Source organism: Lynx rufus, unplaced genomic scaffold, assembly GCF_022079265.1.
Source record: "Lynx rufus isolate CCGP_SWC_20201006 ecotype Redwood Valley unplaced genomic scaffold, mLynRuf1.p SCAF_9, whole genome shotgun sequence".
Taxonomy (NCBI): Eukaryota; Metazoa; Chordata; class Mammalia; order Carnivora; family Felidae; genus Lynx; species Lynx rufus.
Window position 1 is genome coordinate 99,900,018 of NW_025814897.1, and position 18,952 is coordinate 99,918,969.

General features: G+C 40.2%; 2 protein-coding genes across 12 annotated transcripts in view; both read right to left on the reverse strand.

The window, feature by feature from the left end:
• Positions 1–17,384, reverse strand: part of AGBL2 (AGBL carboxypeptidase 2) — a 46,619-nt gene extending 29,235 nt beyond the window's left edge. For 4 of the 10 annotated variants that reach the window (XM_047069997.1, XM_047069990.1, XM_047069998.1 and 1 more), the window contains exons 1-8: positions 17,259–17,384; positions 15,932–16,583; positions 15,613–15,745; positions 15,288–15,351; positions 13,974–14,108; positions 10,044–10,097; positions 9,121–9,306; positions 1,204–1,311 (exon numbers count right to left, since the gene is read on the reverse strand). In XM_047069997.1, coding sequence (XP_046925953.1) covers positions 1,204–1,311; positions 9,121–9,306; positions 10,044–10,097; positions 13,974–14,108; positions 15,288–15,351; positions 15,613–15,648 — 583 coding nt within the window. In that variant the 5' untranslated portion in view covers positions 15,649–15,745; positions 15,932–16,583; positions 17,259–17,384. Of the gene's footprint in view, positions 1–1,203; positions 1,312–9,120; positions 9,307–10,043; positions 10,098–13,973; positions 14,109–15,287; positions 15,352–15,554; positions 15,746–15,931; positions 16,917–17,258 lie in introns of those variants that run through there. The other 6 variants (XM_047069992.1, XM_047069993.1, XM_047069996.1 and 3 more) reach the window with 6 other exon arrangements.
• Positions 17,385–17,470: 86 nt separating this feature from the next.
• The window catches only part of FNBP4 (formin binding protein 4), a 42,490-nt gene continuing 41,008 nt past the window's right edge, over positions 17,471–18,952 (reverse strand). For both annotated transcript variants that reach the window (XM_047069989.1, XM_047069988.1), the window contains exon 17: positions 17,471–18,538. In XM_047069989.1, coding sequence (XP_046925945.1) covers positions 18,448–18,538 — 91 coding nt within the window. In that variant the 3' untranslated portion in view covers positions 17,471–18,447. The remainder of the gene's footprint in view (positions 18,539–18,952) is intronic.

Genomic DNA, 18,952 nt, shown 5'->3' on the forward strand with positions numbered 1-18,952 from the left:
ACACAGGGTGTGAACTCACGATCCCAAGATCAAGACCTGTGCTGAGATCAACAGTCAGATGCTTAACCAACTGAGCCAGGTGCCTCTAAAAATATTTTCTAGGAGCCCCTGGTTGGCTCAGTTGGTTAAGTGTCTGACTCTTGATTTTAGCTCAGGTCATGACCTCATGGTTGTGGGATTGAGCCCCGTGTCAGGCACCGTGCTGAGTGTACAGCTTGCTTGGGATTCTCTCTCTCCCTCTCTGCCCTTCCCTTGCTCGCAATTGCGCTCTCTTTCTCTCTCTCAAAATAAAATAAACATTAAAAGAGAGAGATGGATTCTACCTATAGGAAGGCTGCAAATTAATGGAAATCAATTAAACCACATGGTAAATGAGAGTTATATGCACATACTACAAAGAACTCACTAAAACACAGAGATGGAGAAAAGAAGAGCAAGTTCCCCCGAATATCCAATATCTGATTTCTAGGAAGTGGAGTGACACAGGAGAACCTTTAAATTTATTTTTTTAATGTTTATTTATTTCTGGAGACAGAAAAAGACAGAGCATGAGTGGGGGAGGGGCAGAGAAAGAGGAAGACACAGAATCAGAAGCAGGCTCCAGGCTCCAAGCTGTCAGCACAGAGCCCGACGTGGGGCTTAAACTCATAGACTGTGAGGTCATGACCTGAGCCGAAGTCAGAAGCTCAACCAACTAAGCCACCCAGGCTCCCCAATACAGAAGAACCTCTAAAATGGGCTTAGAACTATTAAGAAAAAGGTACTGTCATTTTAAAAAACAACTGAAATTTTATTTTATTATTTATTTTTAATATTTTTTTTAATGTTTATTTATTTCTGAGACAGACAGAGCATGAGTGGGGGAGGGGCAGAGAGAGAGGGAGACACAGAATCTGAAGCAGGCTCCAGGCTCCGAGCTGTCAGCACAGCCCCCGATGCAGGGCTCAAACTCACAAACTGTGAGATCATGACCTGAGCCGAAGTCAGTCGCTCAACCTACTGAGCCACCCAGGCACCCCAAAAAACAACTGAAATTTTAAATCTGATTAGCCATTAATATCATGGCTCCTATTCAGGCTGGTCTGGAAGGACAGTTTATTTATCACTAAACTATAGTTTGTTAAAAATAACTGTTATTATAGAAAATATGTTTATTACAATATTGTCATGATTATCACTGACTGTTCAGTGTAATAACAATACCTGAATCTAATTGAAAGACAACTGTGCCTTTTTCTTCTCCTACAATTTCTGGTAACTTTTCATTTCCTGTAGGTTGATAGAAATATTCTGGTTGAGGTGGAACCCACTCTGAAAGAAAACATTAAAAATGTACAAAATAAGAAGCAACATAAAAGGTATTTTATCCAGAACTAATGTAAAATTATATATAATAATTATTATTCATATGGTTAGTCTGGTTGAATCAAACCAAATTCTCATAGTAAGTCTCCAGTTTGTTTGTAAATTATGTCTTGGTTCTTTCCATAAAGATTATGAGGAGATTTTTAACAAAAAGCATATACAACAAAAATATAAACTTTCTTTAAAAAAAAATTTTTTTTAACGTTTATTTATTTTTGAGACAGAGACAGAGCATGAACGAGGGAGGGTCAGAAAGAGGGAGACACAGAATCTGAAACAGGCTCCAGGCTCTGAGCTGTCAGCACAGAGCCTGACGCGGGGCTCGAACTCACAGTCTGTGAGATCATGACCTGACCCGAAGTCGGCTACTTAACCGACTGAGCCACCCAGGTGCCCCAAAATATAAACTTTAAATAGAAGACTTAAAAATAAGCCAGAAAGGTCAATATAGTTGATCTATAGTTGCTCTAACAACTCTTCAAAATTTGGCCCTGAGCTTCTTTCTCTTTGGCAATTATTTTTAAGATTGTATTTTTAAGTAATCTCTACACCCAACACGGGGCTCAAATTTACAACACTGAGATCAAGAGTCACGTACTCTACTGACTAAGCCAGCCAGGTGCCCAAAAGTTCTTTTTAAAGGCAGGAAAATATGATCAGCTACATAATTTATATTACCATAGAGGAACAAGTATATCAACTATTTCAGAAGAAACAAAGCTTTTTCAGTAACACTCAATTCTAAAAGATTTCTCGTATGTGACTTGGGCAACTCTCAGTATCATTTTAACTACAGTAGCCATTGATGAAAGCCAACAGCATATAAAGACACAAATGAAATTCAATAATATATTAAAAGGATCATATACATTGATCAAGTGGGATTTATTCCAGGGATGCAAGGATGGTTCAACATCTGCAAATTAGATAATGTGATACACCACATTAACAAAATGAAGGATAACAATCATCAATCATCTTGGCGGATGCAGAAAAACCATTTGGCTAAATTTAACATCCATTTATGATAAAAACTCAACACAGTGGGTATAGAGGGAGCCTCAACATAATAAAGGCCATATATGACAAGTCCACAGCTAAAACCATACTCAAATGTGAAAAGTTGAAAGCTTTTCTTCTAAGATCAGGCAAAGGCAAAGATGCTGACTCGCCATTTTTCCTCAACATAGTACTGAAAGTTCTTGCTGAAGTAATCAGGCAAGAAAAAATAAATAAATAAAAGGCATCCAAATTGGAAAGGAAAGTAAAACTGTCAAACTGTTACTATTTGCAGATGACATGATACTGTACATAAAAAACACTAAAGGGGCACCTGGGTGGCTTAGTTGGTTAAGCGTCCCACTCTTGATTTTGGTTCAGGTCATGATCCCAGGGCCGTGAGACTGAGCCCTGCGTTGAGCTCTGTGCTGGGTGTGGAGCCTGTTTAAGATTCTCTCTCTCCCTCTTCATATGCCTCTCTCTCTCTCTCTCTCTCTCTCTCAAAAACTCCCCCAAATAGTAAAAACTTCATCAAAAAACTGCTAGAACTAATAAATAAATTCAGTAAATATACAAAGTACAAAATCACTACAATCAATACAAAAACATGTTGCATGTTTATACACTAGTAATGAACTATCAGAAAGAAATTAAGAAAACAATCCCATTTACAACTGTATCAAAAAGAATAAAATACCTAGGAATAAATTTAACTAAGGAGGTGAAAGACCTGTATATTCAAAACTGTAAGACATTAATGAAAAAAATAGAAGACACAAATACATTAGAAGATATTCCATGCTCACGTATTTGAAGAATATTTTTAAATGTCCATACTACCCAAATCAATATACAGATTCAATGCAGTCACTATAAAAATTCTAATGGCATTTTTTCACAGAAATAGACCAAAGAATCCTAAAAGTTCTATGGAACCATAAAGACCCTGAGTAGCCAGAGCAATCTTGAGAGAAGAACAAAGCTAGATAGAGACTTCATGCTCCCTGATTTCAAACTATATTATAAAGCTACAGTAGTTAAAACAGTATGGTATTAGCATAAAATCAGACACATATATCAATGGAACAGAATAGACAGCCCAGAAGTAAATCCACCTATACATGGTCCATTAATTGATGACAAAGGAGCCAAGAATATATGATGAGGAAGGACAGTCTCTTCAATAAAGGGTGTTGGGAAAATGGGACAGTCACATGCAAAAGAATGAAACTGGAACACTGTCTGACACCATACAAAAAATTAAACTCAAAATGGATTAAAGACTTGAATTTAAGACCTGAAACCATAAAACTCCTAGAAGAAAACATAGGCAGTAAGCTGCTGGGCATTGGTCTTGGTGATGATGTTTTTTAGGTAGGCTCCATGCCCAATGTGGGGTTGAACTCACAACCCTAAGATCAAGAGTCACATGCTCTACTGACTGAGCCAGCCAGGTGCCCCTTGGTGATTATTTTTTTAATCTGACACTAAAAGCAAAAGCAGCAAAAGCAAAAATAAACAAGTGGGACTGCATCAAATTAAAAAGTTTCTGTGCAGCAAAGGAAATCATTAACAAAATGAAAAGGCAACCCAGTGAATGGGAAAAAATATTTGCAAATAATATATCTGATAAGAGGCTACTATCCAAAATATATAAAGGATTCATACACCTTCATAGCAAACAAGCAAGCATTCCAATTAAAAAATGGGCAGAGGATCTGAATAGACATTTTTCCAAAGAAGACATACAGATGGCCAACAGAGCCATGAAAAAATGCTCTACATCATAATCATTAGGGAAATGCAAATCAAAACTACAATGAAAATCACCTCATACCAGTTAGAATGGCTATCATCAAAAAGACTAGAAATAACAAATGTTAGCGAGGATGTGGAGCAAAGGGAACCCTATTGTTGGCGGGGTATGTAAATTGGTACAGCCACTATGGAAAATAGTATGGAGGTTCCTCAAAAAAATCATAAAATAGGGGTGGCTCAGTCGGTTAAGCATCTGACTCTTGATTTTGGCTCAGGTCATGATCTCATGGTTCTTGAGTTTGAGCCCTGTGTAGGGCTCTGCACTGGCAATGTGGGACCTGCTTGGGATTCTCTCTCTCCCTCAGTCTCTGCCCCCCACCCCCCAACTTGTTCTTCCTTGTGCTCTCTCTTGCTGTCTTAAAAAAAAAAAAAAAAAAAAAAACTTAAAAAAAATTGTAAAATAAAACTACCATATGATCCAGCAATTCTATTTCTGGGTATTTATCCAAAGAAAATGAAAATACTAACTCAAAAACATAAGGGCACCCCCATGTTCACTGCAGCATTATTTATAATAGCCAAGATATGGAAATAACCTAAGTGTTCATTGATGAATGAATGGACAAAGAAATTGTGGTATAAATACACAATGACATATTATTCATCCATAAAAAAGGAATGAAATCTTGTCATTTGCAACATGTACAGACCTTGAGGACATTGTGGTAAGTGAAATAAGTCAGACAGAGAAAGACAAATACTATGTGATCTCTCTTACATATTGGATTTAAAAAACAAAACAAACAACAAAACCAAAGAAATAAGCTCATTGGTGGTTGCCAGAGGTAGACAGGAGAAATGGGTAACCAGTTTTTGTTTTTTTTTTCAGTTTAAATAAATTTGAATGAAAAAAAAAAATGAGCTCAAGGTTATACAGCTAGTAAGTGGCAGATCTGGGCCTAGAACCTCATTGGAATCACTCCAAAATCTGTGCTTAAAACTTCTGTTCTTAGGGAACCTGGGTGGCTCAGTCAGTTAAGCATCTGACTTTGGCTCAGGTCATGATCTCAGGGTTCATGATTTCAAGCCCCACACTGGGCTCTGGGTTGACAGCACAGAACCTCCTTCAGATCCTCTGTCTTCCTCTCTCTCTGCCCTTCCTCAACTCACATGCGTGCTCTCTCAAAAATAAACATGAAAAAAAAAAAACCCTGCAGTTCTTTACTGCTTCTAATATTATCTTCTGACTGACTAAATATAAAAAAATAAAGACAAAATAAATAATAAAGATGCAACTCATTAAAAAACAATGCTTGGGCCACTTGGGTGGCTCAGTCAGTTGAGTGTCTGACTTCAGCTCAGGGCCATGATTTCACGGTTCGTGAGTTCGAGCCCCGCGTCGGGCTCTTGCTGACAGCTCGGAGCCTGGAGCCTGCTTCAGATTCTGTGTCTCCCTTTCTCTGTACCCTCCCCCACTTGTGCTCTGTCTCTCTTTCAAAAATAAAATAAAACATTAAAAAAATTAAAAAAAACAATGCTAATTTCTTATCTTTAAAGAGATGGGAAATGATGAGGGTGTCAATTTGGTTTAAACAATAAGGTGCTTGTTATCAAATTTCCTTGAAATTAAAAAGAATTGCCTTTTAAAATATCTAGTGCTGGGGTGCAACTCTTGATCTTGGGATTCTGGATTCAAGCTCCACGTTGGGCATAGTACTTAAAAAAATAAATAAAAATCTAGTGCTTTTGTGGATTACCACTGCAATAATGTGGTTATTTAATTCCAGTTTCCCACCTTTTCCCCCTCTTGGAACTGCATCCAAAATCCTCACAGGAATTTTCTTTGCTTATTTTATATAGAGAAAAGCAAAATCCTATTGTTCAGCCACATCAACTAAGACTTTTATCTAAAAATTGATCTTAGGACTTCTCAGCTATTATACGAACTCAAAATTCAACCTCCATTTCCAAACACCTTAAGAGCAGAATCCTGTGCCCAGTTAAGACACTGAGAAGTTCCCTCTATTTTCAGCTTTATCTCCTGTCTTTCATGCTCAATGCTCCATGGTTGCTCAAACATGCCATGCTCTTCTTCTATGTCCTCTAACTAGAATATTTTCTTTGACCTTCTCAGGTGGATTACTTGTAACTTATCATCCTTCAGATCTCAGTATATGTGTCATCTCCTCTGGGAAACCCTCCCTAATCTTCCAGGCTGGTGTTAAGCGTTCCCAGAGGGACTAAACTCTAAGCAATTGCCTGGTTGTATCTTCAACAACCCCACCAGTATGTGAACTCTCGGTGTCTCCATTTGTTTATCATTATATCTGTAACACCAAGCACTGCACTTAGCAGATGGCAGATGCTTATTAAATATACATTGAATGAATATTATAAGAGGGAAGTGTGAGAATAAGAAACATCCAGTTGTTTATCTAGCAGTCTAAAGCAGAGACATAATGTTTGATAGACGTAGGCATCCCAGCCATTAGAAAAGTCTCCACTTCAATGCAACCCACTTCTGAAACCCTCATATAATGAATGCTGAAGATTGTATCTGCACCAAGAGCTCAAACGTGTGACCAGCAATCTCACAAAACTAGTCTCCACCATTTCCACAAAAACACTCCAATAAACTCAAAATACAATTAAAAACAGTCAAAACTGGGACACCTGTGTGGCTTAATGGTCACACATCTGACTTTTGGCTCAGGTCACGATCTTGGAGTTCATGAGTTTGATTCCCACATCAGGTGAGCTCTAGTCCCACTTCGTGTGAGCACAAGCCCTGCTTCAGGCGAGCATGAGCCCTGCTTCTCTTTCTCTCTCTCCCTCTCTTTCTCTGCCCCTCCTGGGATTCTCTGTCTCTCTGCCCCTCTCTCACTTGCACCCTACCTCTCTTTCTCTCTAAAAAAAACCAAAACAGCCAAAACTGGGGCGCTTGTGTGGCTCGGTCAGCTAAGTGTCTGTCTGACTCTTGATCTCAACTCAGGTCTTGATCTTCAGGATCGTGAGTTCAAACCCCGCACTGGGCTGCACACTGGGTTTAAGCCTACTTAAAAAAAAAAACCAACAAAAAAAATCTAACAACAACAACAACAACAACAAAACAACAGTAAAAACTATGTTCTGGTATGTATAGTGTTCATCAGCTATACCAAGGCTAGTAAAAATACAACTCCTATGGCACAAAAACAGACACTCAGATCAATGGAACGGAATAGAGAACCCAGAAATGGACCCACAAACGTATGGCCAACTAATCTTTGACAAAGCAGGAAAGAATATCTGATGGAATAAAGACAGTCTCTTCAGCAAGTGGTGCTGGGAAAACTGGACAGTGACATGCAGAAGAATGAACCTGGACCACTCTCTTACACCACACACAAAAATAAACTCAAAATGGATGAAAGACCTCAATGTAAGACAGGAAGCCATCAAAATCCTTGAGGAGAAAGCAGGCAAAAACCTCTTTGACCTCGGCCGCAGCAACTTCTTACTCAACATGTCTCCAGAGGCAAGGGAAACAAAAGCAAAAATGAACTATTGGGACCTCATCAAAATAAAAAAGCTTCTGCACAGTGAAAGAAACAATCAGCAAAAATAAAAGGCAACCGACGGAATGGGAGAAGATATTTGCAAACGACCTATCAGATAAAGGGTTAGTATCCAAAATCTATAAAGAACTTCTCAAACTCAACACCCGAAAAACAAAGAATCCAGTGAAGAAATGGACAAAACACATGAATAGACACTTCTCCAAAGAAGACATCCAGATAGCCAACTGACACAAGACAAAATGCTCAACATCATTCATCATCAGGGAAATACAAATCAAACCACAATGAGATATCACCTCACACCTGTCAGAAGGCTAACATGAACAACTCAGGCAACAACAGATGTTGGCGAGGGTGCGGAGAAAGAGGATCTCTTTTGCATTGCTGGTGGGAATGCAAGCTGGTGGAGCCACTCTGGAAAACAGTATGGAGGTTCCTCAAAAAATTAAAAATAGAACTACCCTACGACCCAGCAATTGCACTACTAGATATTTATCCAAGAGATACAGGTACGCTGTTTCAAAGGGGCACATGCACCCCCATGTTTATAGCAGCACTATCAACAATAGCCAAAGTATGGAAAGAGCCCAAATGTCCATCAATGGACGAATGGATAAAGAAGATGTGGTATATATATACAATGGAATATTCCTCGGCAATCAAAAAGAATGAAATCTTGCCATTTGCAACTATGAGGATGGAACTGGAGGGTATTATGCTAAGTGAAATTAGTCAGAGAAAGACAAATATCATTACGACTTCACTCATATGAGGACTTTAAGAGACAAAACAGATGAACATAAGGGAAGGGAAACAAAAATAATACAACAACAGGGAGGGGCACAAAAACCTAAGAGACTCTTAAATATGGAGAACAAACAGAAGGTCACTGGAGGGATTCTGGGAGGAGGGATGGGCTAAATGGGTAAGGGGCACTAAGGAATCTACTCCTGAAATCACTGTTGTACTATATGCTAACTAACTTGGATGTAAATTAAAAAATAATAATAAAATAAAATAAACAAATGAAAAGATCATAATAGAAAATATCTAAAGATGACATATAAAACATTTAATAAATAAATTCTAATAGTTAAAAAAAGTAAAAAAAAAATGTTACATCATGTGATTTTGAGTCAAAAAAAAAATACAATTCCTAAAACTCAAGCATATTAATACTGAGGCAGATGTAAGTACTGATATATTTCGGCTTCTAGAAAGGTATCCCTCCATTCCAATAAACCCTGAAGCATTTGAGCTTACACATTAGTGTAACTTTTACTTTGACCAGTGTATATCAGTTTCCCAGGGCTTAATCATTTCAGGATGAGCTAACAGATGTTGAATCTGTCCTGCCTTGTACTTCAGTATGCTGGACTTAATAGGTTCTCATAATAATGTCTGTCAGGACAGCACCGCGACACAGAAGTCACATTACCAATATGATGAAGGTTTTCCTTGATGACCTCACATTCTATTGGCCATCTCGGAGCCTGCAGAGGCCCACTGCTAGAGAAGAAGGTAAAGAGATCTCGGGGTTCTCGAAGACATGGGTTGACTTCACCAAATTCATCATGAAGAAGCTGCCTGCTCCTAAGAAGTGGTGAACTAAGCATAAGAGAATCTGCAGAGAGAAAGGGAATGAGTGAATAGCTTTCCTTTTCTCCTTGGGGACTTTACAGCTCAACTGTGACAACCAAGTAACTTGAAGCACTGTATTAAAATATGAGCACAGGTGCACAATCCTAAGACAGGTGTTTCCTTCAAGAAGGAGATTTAGTCCAAGACGACAGCATTGACATTATGCAAAGTTAAAATTCTACATTATTAAAATTCTACACAGTCTATTAAATATTTAAATGTAAAGGTTTAGAGTAAGTTAGAAGAAACTTTTTTGTTTTTTAAATCAAATTATGTCATATTATTTTTGCTTAGAGAGAGGCAAAAGAGGAAACTGCATTTCATCTGTTAGCGTTTTAGAGAAAAGTACGTAAGACTTTATTAACAACACTAATAACTATTAACTAATTTGTAGAAATAATCTACAAATTAACTTTCAAATTCAAAATACAATGGTTGGGAGGACACAGAAACTAACGAAGAGGAGCGAGCAGGGGCAGGAGAGAAAGATGAGCTCTTGGGGAAAAGAATGAGAAAGAAAGGAGGAAAAGAGGCTCCTAGGACGGAGAAAAAGAAGAGAAATGAGAGGAAGAAGGCAAAGAAAGGCAAGGAGAGGGGGAAGGAAAGGCCAAAAGCCCCTGGGTGTGGTGAGTGCCAGATCTGGAGGGGAGAGCAGGGAGTGAAGACGTATTTCTGTTAAGCAGCAGCATGAGTTTTCGGGTCTGGAAGGACATGGAATACCTCTGCTCACAGCTTCTATCCGTCTATGCACAGGTGAAGATATACAGGTGGGCCCTAGAAAGAGGAAGAAGGAGGCATGGTTTGTCCTAGGGATCTGTGACTTTCTTTTTTCTTGCCTCTTTCCCTATTCCTTTCCATCCTCCACCCCCATTTAGGGCCCCATTTTTCCTTCTTTTTTTCTTTTCTTTCTCTAAAATTTTTTCTTTTTAATTTCAGGGCCCTGTTTTTTCTGTCTCTTAATTTTTTCCCTAGTTTAATGAGGGGAGGGGGGATCATAAACATTTGAAAAGATGGTAAAGCTGCTCAGCGTTACATCAAGAAATGTAAACCACTATGACAAGGAAATACTACTTTTTTACCTAACAGACACAAAAAGTATTTATGTGTTTTCACATTCATTCTGGCACAGGTGTTAAGTAAACAGGTACTCTCAGAACCTGCTGGCAAGTGGGCAAATCAGTACAAACTTTCTGGAAAGCAGTTTGGCAGTTTATCTAGTAACATTTAAAATACAGAACCATTGGGGCGCCTGGGTGGCGCAGTCGGTTAAGCGTCCGACTTCAGCTAGGTCACGATCTCGCGGTCTGTGAGTTTGAGCCCTGAGTCAGGCTCTGGGCTGATGGCTCAGAGCCTGGAGCTTGTTTCCGATTCTGTGTCTCCCTCTCTCTCTGCCCCTCCCCCGTTCATGCTCTGTCTCTCTCTGTCCCAAAAATAAATAAATGTTGAAAAAAAAATTAAAAAAAAAATACAGAACCATTGATCCAGCAATCCCACTGCTAAGAATTTACTTTACAGATTTTCTCACAAAAATTCATCAAGATACACATACAGGGATGCCTGGGTGGCTCAGTCGGTTAAATGCCCAACTTTTGGTTTGGCGCAGGTCATGAACTCATGCCTCGTAGGTTCAAGCCCCATGTCGGGCTCCGTGCTGATGGTGCGGAGCCTGCTTGGGATTCCCTCTCTTTCCTTCTCTCTCTGCCCCTCCCCTGCTCGCTCTCTCTCTCAAAATAAATAAATAAACTTAAAAAGAAAAAAACTACACATACTAAGACGCTTACTGAAGCAATGTTCAAATAACAAAAATGTGGAAACAACGAAAACATCAAAAGGGAAGTTAAAATAATTATGACATATTAATCAGGTGGAATACTGTAGGTGCCCTTAAAAAAGATGAGGTAGGGGTGCCTGAGGGGCTCAGTCGGTTAAGCGTCCAACTTTGGCTCGGGTCGTGGTTCGTGAGTTCAAACCCCATGTCAGGCTCTGTGCTGACAGCTCAGAGCCTGGAGCCTGCTTGGAATTCTGTGTTTCCCTGTCTCTCTGCCCCTCTTTCACTCATGCTCTCTTTCTGTCTCTCAAAAAATGAATAAACGTTAAAAAAAAAAAAAGATGAGGTAAAAAATTGTGTGTGTGCTCATTTGAAAAAGCTCTGTAAGGTGTATTATTAAACGGAAAAAAAATATCAAAGTTATAGTATTATAGTATTGTGTATAGTATCCCCTGTGAGTAATTAAAAAGACAAGAATACACAGATACATGAGCATATATGAAAAGAATTAAGACAATAATGGCTTTATCAGGAGTAGGGCACGGAGGGCTTTTAATTTTCCTTTTTTTCTGCCATTTGAATTTGCAACTTTACACACATATTCCTTTTCTTTTGTTTTATTCATTTACTTTCTTTAATGCTTATTTATTTTTGAGAGAGAGAGTGAAAGAGAGAGACAGACAGAGAATGAGTGAGGGAGGGGCAGAGAGAGAGACACAGAATCCAAAGCAGGCTCCAGGCTCTAAGCTGTCAGCATAGAGCCCGATGTAGGGCACCAATTCACGAGCCATGAGATCATCACCTGAGCCAAAGTTGGACCACTTAACAGTAACTGACTGAGCCACCTAGGTGCCCTTCTTTATTATTTTTTCTTCTTTTTTCAAATAAGCAGATTGTATTGTAACCCATTCCTTTTTCTCTTTGTTCTTTTCTGGTTAAAAAACCAACAGCATAAAAATACTTTGCTACAAAGATGATGCAAAAAGATCTTTACTTCAACGATCAAAACAGGAAAAAAAGTCTGGAGTCTGGTTGCTCTAAAGATCATTTTTCCTTAATACCACTGAGATTCTCAATTTACTATAAGGATCATGCATTTACAGCTGCATTGTCCTGTGAGGACTACCCCTTACTGTGAACAAAGTAGACAGAAGCAGTTAGGCTGAGATGAACTTATCCACCCACAGGTTCCTGTGCACATCCTATTATCAATTACACTCTAAACCTCATTCACATTGTTGCCTCTACCAGCTGATTTTGCATTCATGTTTTTTATTCTATTGAGCCTGGCAATCATTTCTTATGAATGTTATCTTGAGTGTCAGTTAAATGGGGCAGGAGGAAACTGAAGGGTGTGGGGCAATCAGCTGGCTCCTAAGCCATCCCACCCAGATGAGTCTCCTTCGCTCAACCCCTGCCTTTCTACTCCCTGTCAGGAGCCCTGGGACACAGAATGGAAGAGCCTTCAGGGCACTGGGATGTGCGCAGACATAGATCTGAAAATAGAATTGCTGCATCAAGGGTCATGCACTGTACTAAATTTCCCAGGTAGTGTCAAATTGCCTTCCTAAAATAGTCTACCTGTTCACATCCCTGACAGCAGTGGAGGAGTGTTCCCCCATACCCTGACCTATATATACTAGGTGTCATTAAAAAAAGCTTTTTTTCCCAAATCCCATAATTAAAAAAACGGTACCTTGACATTTTGATTTGTATCTTTAATTGGACGTGAAATCGAGCATCTTTCCATAAGCCTGTCGACTGTATTTGTTTTTAGGAAAGGCTTGCTCATGTCTTTTTCTGCTTTGGTTGTCTTTGCCCATTTTCCTATCTGGTCATCTTTTACATATTGATTTGTAAGAGCCTGTTATGTTAAGGACTGTAATCCTTTGACATATTTGTCGCAAACTTTTTCTTTTTCAGTTTGTTATTTTGCTTTCTTCACAGTATTTTATGGCTTTTGAGTCGTGTCATTCACAGGTTTTAACTAGAAAAAGGGCACAATCAGACTTGCATATAAAAAAGAATAATGCTGTGTGGAAAACAGACTGAAAGGGGTTAGCATGAAACAAGAGAAGAATTCAGGAGACCAAGTACTGGGGCTGTTTCAATAATGAGAAATGACAGCAGCTTGAACTGGGATCAGGGGAGGATATGGGGAAAAGAAAAGTGAATTGACTTTTGGTTGCATATGTATTGAGGGAGAACTTCAACTGCACACCTGCCCTTAGATTCCAGAAGGAACCTATAAAATCCTTGTGAAAACTTATTTTTTGCTTAAGCTAGCTGAAATTGGTTTCCACCATTCTTTTTTTTTTTTAATTTTTTCTAATGTTTATTTTTGAAAGAGAGAGAGAGAGAGAGAGAGAGAGAGAGAGAGAGACCGATCATGAGTGGGAGAGGGGCAGAGAGAGAGAGAGACAGAAAATCTGAAGCAGGCTCCAGGCTCTGAGCTGTCAGCACAGAGCCTGACATGGGGCTTGAACCTGTGAACTGTGAGATCATGACCTGAAATAAAGTTGGAAGGTTCAACTGGCTGATCCACCCAGGAGTCCCCTGGTTTCCACCACTATTATGCAAACTGCCTTAACAAATACATCCATCAAATCTGTGTAAAAATCAATGTGCTCCTCTTGACCAAAGAGTCTTAACAAATTTTCCAACAATTTGAAGAAAAATATAATCCAGAAGGTATAGTATTTTAATCTAAAACCTATACTCCAAAGTGGATCTAGATAGAACATTTTTGAGTGATGTCAGGAAACGGTGGCCGAGGCTGCTTCTCTGGCTTCTCTCGAGTTAGGCCATGTTCTCCTCAATACCTGAAGGAGTTGCTCAAGGCAACTGAATTCTGGGGTTCACAGACACTGATTATTACTCACACAGAAGCTTCTCCTTTTGCAGAGGGTCTGGTATCATACCCTGTCTTTCTCCAAAAGAGCCGCTCAACAGGTATCGAGGATTATTCTTCCAAACATGCTGGTGTGTAGCTGAGGTTGGTAAACTACCTCTGTGACCTATGAATAGACAATTAAACAAAGGTGCTGGAAGGCTAGTTCATCACCTGTAACATCTAGGTTAATACCAAAACCACGACCACTACCAAACCCGCCACTACTTCTGTCACCACCCATCACCCACGGCAGGCTTTTACAATGAACATGTCCTATATTCCAAAAAGCTTTCATATCCCAACTTACGTGAGCTAAGCATCATTTTCTCCATTTTACAGTGAGGAGAGACTTGAGAAGCAGCATGGTACAGTGGAAAGAGAAAGGTGCCCAAAACTGCTTTGTCTTGAGGGCTCTTGAATCTGGCTAACTGGAAATCCAGTTTTCAACAAATTACCACTTTATTTTTTAAATGTTTATTCATTTTTGAGAGAGAGAGAGTGTGCACAGGGGAGGGGCAGAAAGAGAGGGAGACACAGAAGAGAGGGACAGGCTCCAGGCTTCGAGCTGTCAGCAAAGAGCCCGATGTGGGGCTCAAACCCACGAACTGTGAGATCGTAACCTGAGCCGAAGTCGGACACTTAACCAACTGAGCCACCCAGGTGCCCCACAAATTATCACTTTAAAAATGAAACAGTTAATAAGAAAGTTTAACAAGGTTGATAGAAATAAAATCAATATTGAAACTTAATTTTATTTCTAGATACTAGGAACAAAGAGAATCAAAATTTAAAAAGATACCATTTATGGTAGCCTAACGATACAAAGTCCCATGACAAATTTACAAATCTTTATTGGGAGACATTAAACAACACCTATGTAGACGAAGAAACAGAGTATATTCATAGATTGCTGAACCAGTATTAGAAAATTCTCACTTCTTCTGAAATTTGATCTACAGATTCAATACAATGGAAAAGGCAAGAACAGCCAAGAGACTTGTGGACAAGATGGAGGACATGTCTTTCCAGATTATCAAGACTATTTAAATGCCATATGGTATAATTAAGAAAGGGTGGTGGTATTGGCCCAAGGATAGACAGACTCTTGTATACACACTCAAAAGAGGTGACACACAGCAGCACAGCAATGGAGAAAGGAAGTACTTTTCACTTCCCTTCACCTTTCCCTTACAGTGCTAGAAAAATTCACCATTAGTTCATCCAAGTGCAACTCTTCCAGTTAATCAAACCATTTACTCCATGAAGGCAGAAAAGGTGATGCTAGGTAAGAATGAGATATTACCTTTAAAGTAGCCATAGTATTGAAGATGATGGTACATAAAGTCTTCATAGGGATCAGGAAGAGTCTGTGAAAGGAAAAGTCATCTCAATCACGAAAGTCCTTTCAAGTAATATTGAACTCTTAACAAAGGGCACACAAGAAGTGTTTGTTGCAAAGGACAGTATACCCAAGGATTCTGTAAACAAACCGAGTGAAAGACATTCATGCAAATTATTCTATCTTGGGGATCAAGATCTCCTGCCGGAAAAAGGTGCCACCAGAATATACCTTCTGATATAGAAGTACTGGATTTCTGTGGAGTTCCTGGAGAGGGGAGTGTACCAACCTCCTGCTTTACCTCTGTTTCCAGTGCTGGGAACATGTTACTTCTGCATTCTATGCTGAAGACAAGTCAGTGACACCGGCATCCAGCCACAACCCCCGCCCGATTTCCAAAAGGGCAGCTGATTACACAGAAGCTAAAACACCAGAACAGGACAACTGAAAAAAACTGCCGATATTCTCCCCCACCCTCCTCCACCTGCGCGGCTCTCACGCGAATTTTAGGAAACCCTGCCGCATCGCTCCCTCTTCCCTGCCAACCCAGCTTCTCACACATACAAGCACCTGGCTACTGGTTCCCACTCTGAGGCTCGGACGCACACCTGAGGAACTAGGGAGGGCGGTTTGTCTTCCAGCCTCTGCCTCCTGAGGCGCCTGGACCCGTGCTGGTCCCATGCTTCCCTCTCCGAGGAGAGAGATGCCCACCACCAGGACGCAACAGGAAAGTGAAAGAATTGCGAATGGGGGGTGGGGGGTAGAGGGATGCGACGGAGTCGCCTCGGGGTAGAGAAGAAAGGTCAGGGGACCGCAGTGTGAGCTCGCGAAAACGGGACCCAGGGGTTCAGGGCTTTCTGGTGCTGGAGAAGGAGGTGAGGGGCAGTTTCCCGAAGAATAGGGGCGGGGGCGTGGAGATTTCCCAGAAAGGCAGGGGAAGGGTGCGATCGCCTCCGCTCCCCGGCCCGTCCCGGGCAAAGGAGCCTAAGCCAGGCGGGAGGCCACCTCACTGCAGGGACAGCAGCCGAAACGCTCAGCGCCCAGAAAACACGCTTGCAGCGCTCGCCTGCCGCGGCTTTCGGCTGCTAGGGCCCGGTAGCCAAGCAACGACGGAGCGGAAGTGGGAGAGCAGGGTGGCCGGACGCTTCCGGGCAGCGAGGCCCCGCCTCCAGGGTATGAGGGAGGAACCTGGGAAAGGTGGAAGACTGGCCAGCCTCCAGCTCTTCACACTGATTCCTCCTTTCAGTTGCAGCCCCGCTTCTGGGGAACCAAAATTAGACCGGTGAATACAGTATCAGTTAGCAGGCCTCAAAAGTAATTCCAGACTTCTTTGCCATTCCTTAGGTTTAGGTAACTGGTAAGTGTTGCTCAGATGGAGCAGATTCCCCTTTTCTTTGACCTTATAGTCTCACCAGCCCATAGCTAGAATTGAAAAATTACAAAACTGAAACCACACATTTTGACCATGGAATTATCTGACTTTAGAAAGTGCTCCATTCTGTTAACATAATGACAAACGTACTGGTGCTCTGCAACAACTCCTACACGTCTAGAGAACTGCTAGGGAGTTAAAAGCTTTGCTAGTTGGTAGCTTTTCTAGAAATCTGCTCTAGTAAAATTATAAGAAAAAGTTTATATACAAAATGTCACCCCAACACTTGCATTAATCGTAAATAAAATAAAACACACTGATATACAGGACACCCAGTAGGCAAAACTCCTATGCATATAAAGGTACTGGAATAAAAACCAAACTATTAACTGTTGTCTTTGGTCAATTTTATATGAATATAACCAAAGTAGAGGTTACTTTTATAGTCAGAGGGAACAAAGCAATCTTAAAATGTTAACCACATCACATCATTTCCAGGATTTTAGGTCAAACGTTAGCTAATATTATAGTATACAAGCTCCAAAATTTAAGTCACAGAGTACCTTCTGGTGCTAGAAGCCTGTTTTCTCACCATCCCCACAGCTCTCCCACCCACAAATGACTCAAGATCCTGCTGCTCTTTTTCCCGAGAGCTGTTCTCTTCAGTGTTTACACATGCGTTATGCTGTATTTGATAAAAGACAAGTATGACTGGACTTAAAGTCTTGATTGTACAATCATGATATAACAGGCTTGGAAGAGCAAGGATAACCAATCAGAAGTATAAAAAAAGCTTTATTAGTGCATATATACAAATTTACAAGGTCAGAAACTGGAGAAATACAAACAGCTTTAAAACACAATTTGCCTTTTCTTCAGTTTAAAGTGACTTTTACCTGATTGTGATACAATAGAAAGTACAGAACAGTAAACTGCTTTTTAAATACTGGAATTTTATGGAGAGTACATTCACATAAAAGGGAGGTGAATTTTGGAACAAGGTTAAGACAATGGAGACACATTAATACATACAGTGGCTCTTGTTACATTTACTGCCACACATGTGAGGGGGGAAATCCTCAAAATTAAAGATATGAACACCTGCTGCTGCCTGTATTGAGATTTAAATATGCCACTAGTGTGTGAAATGACTGAGCTATCAGTTCTAGAATCTGTGAGAATCCTCTAAAGAGTGTGGCCATCTGTCAGCACAAGGTAAACACCTCAATATACCTCAGCACTTCAGGGGTGGCAGGCTAGAAGAAGACGTCAGAGATTCCGATAATCCCAGTTAAGCAAAACAGAATACAGAGCTGCCTTCTTAATTGCACTTGTTCTGGAGTAGAAGTTAATGAGAGAGAGCCACACTAGGAACTAAATGAGCCTCTACTGGACAGGAAAGTCCTTCACTTTTTGTCAGTGAGTCCTCCACTGAGGTATTATACTCATGAACCACATGTTCCCAATCAGAGGTTAATGTACCTAATACGCTGAGTTTGCCAGTGTGAAAATAAAGGCAGCCATGTCAAAGCATTCAGTCAACCTCACCTCACCCTTCAGCAAAACAGAAAAATTACATTTCACAAATGTGAAAACTTTGTATGTCTATGCTTTTGCCCAGGAAATTTATATGCTCTCCCTCATAACATTTAGTTTACTGACGACAGTAAAACTGGTTAAGACTCTGAACTGAATGCACAAAAAAACAAACAAAAAAAACCTATAAAAAAAGCACCCCCACCCCACCCCAAACTATGTGTTTGGAGCCATTTTCCTTCTCTTCAGTCTTGCTCGCCAATCCTCAGGAAGCGCTTCAAAATTAGCATTTCTCTCTGCCATGCCACTGTGAAAACAACATACAGATTATTCACTGGAAAGAAAAAATATGAAACTGTTTATTTCCTAACAAAAGCCACTGCCTAACACTGAAAATCTGACCCATCACAACTACGTTCATTACAATGCTTCAAAAGTTTCTCAGGAGTGCCTGGGTGGCTCAGTCTGTTAAGCGTCCAACTCTGGATTATGGCTCAGGTCAGGAGGTCAAGAACTGAGATCAAGCCTCTGCACTGACATCTCCTTCCTCCTCTTTCTCTGCCCCTCCCCCAGTCACACTCATTCTCTCTCTCAAAAATAAAGTTTTAAAGAAAAGTTTCTCAGCTAAGTACCAGCATATTCTTCATCAAATTTCTTAATTCTGATGGGTCAACCAAAGATATACTCTCTACAGTTTTAGGGATACGTGAGTGCATGCTTA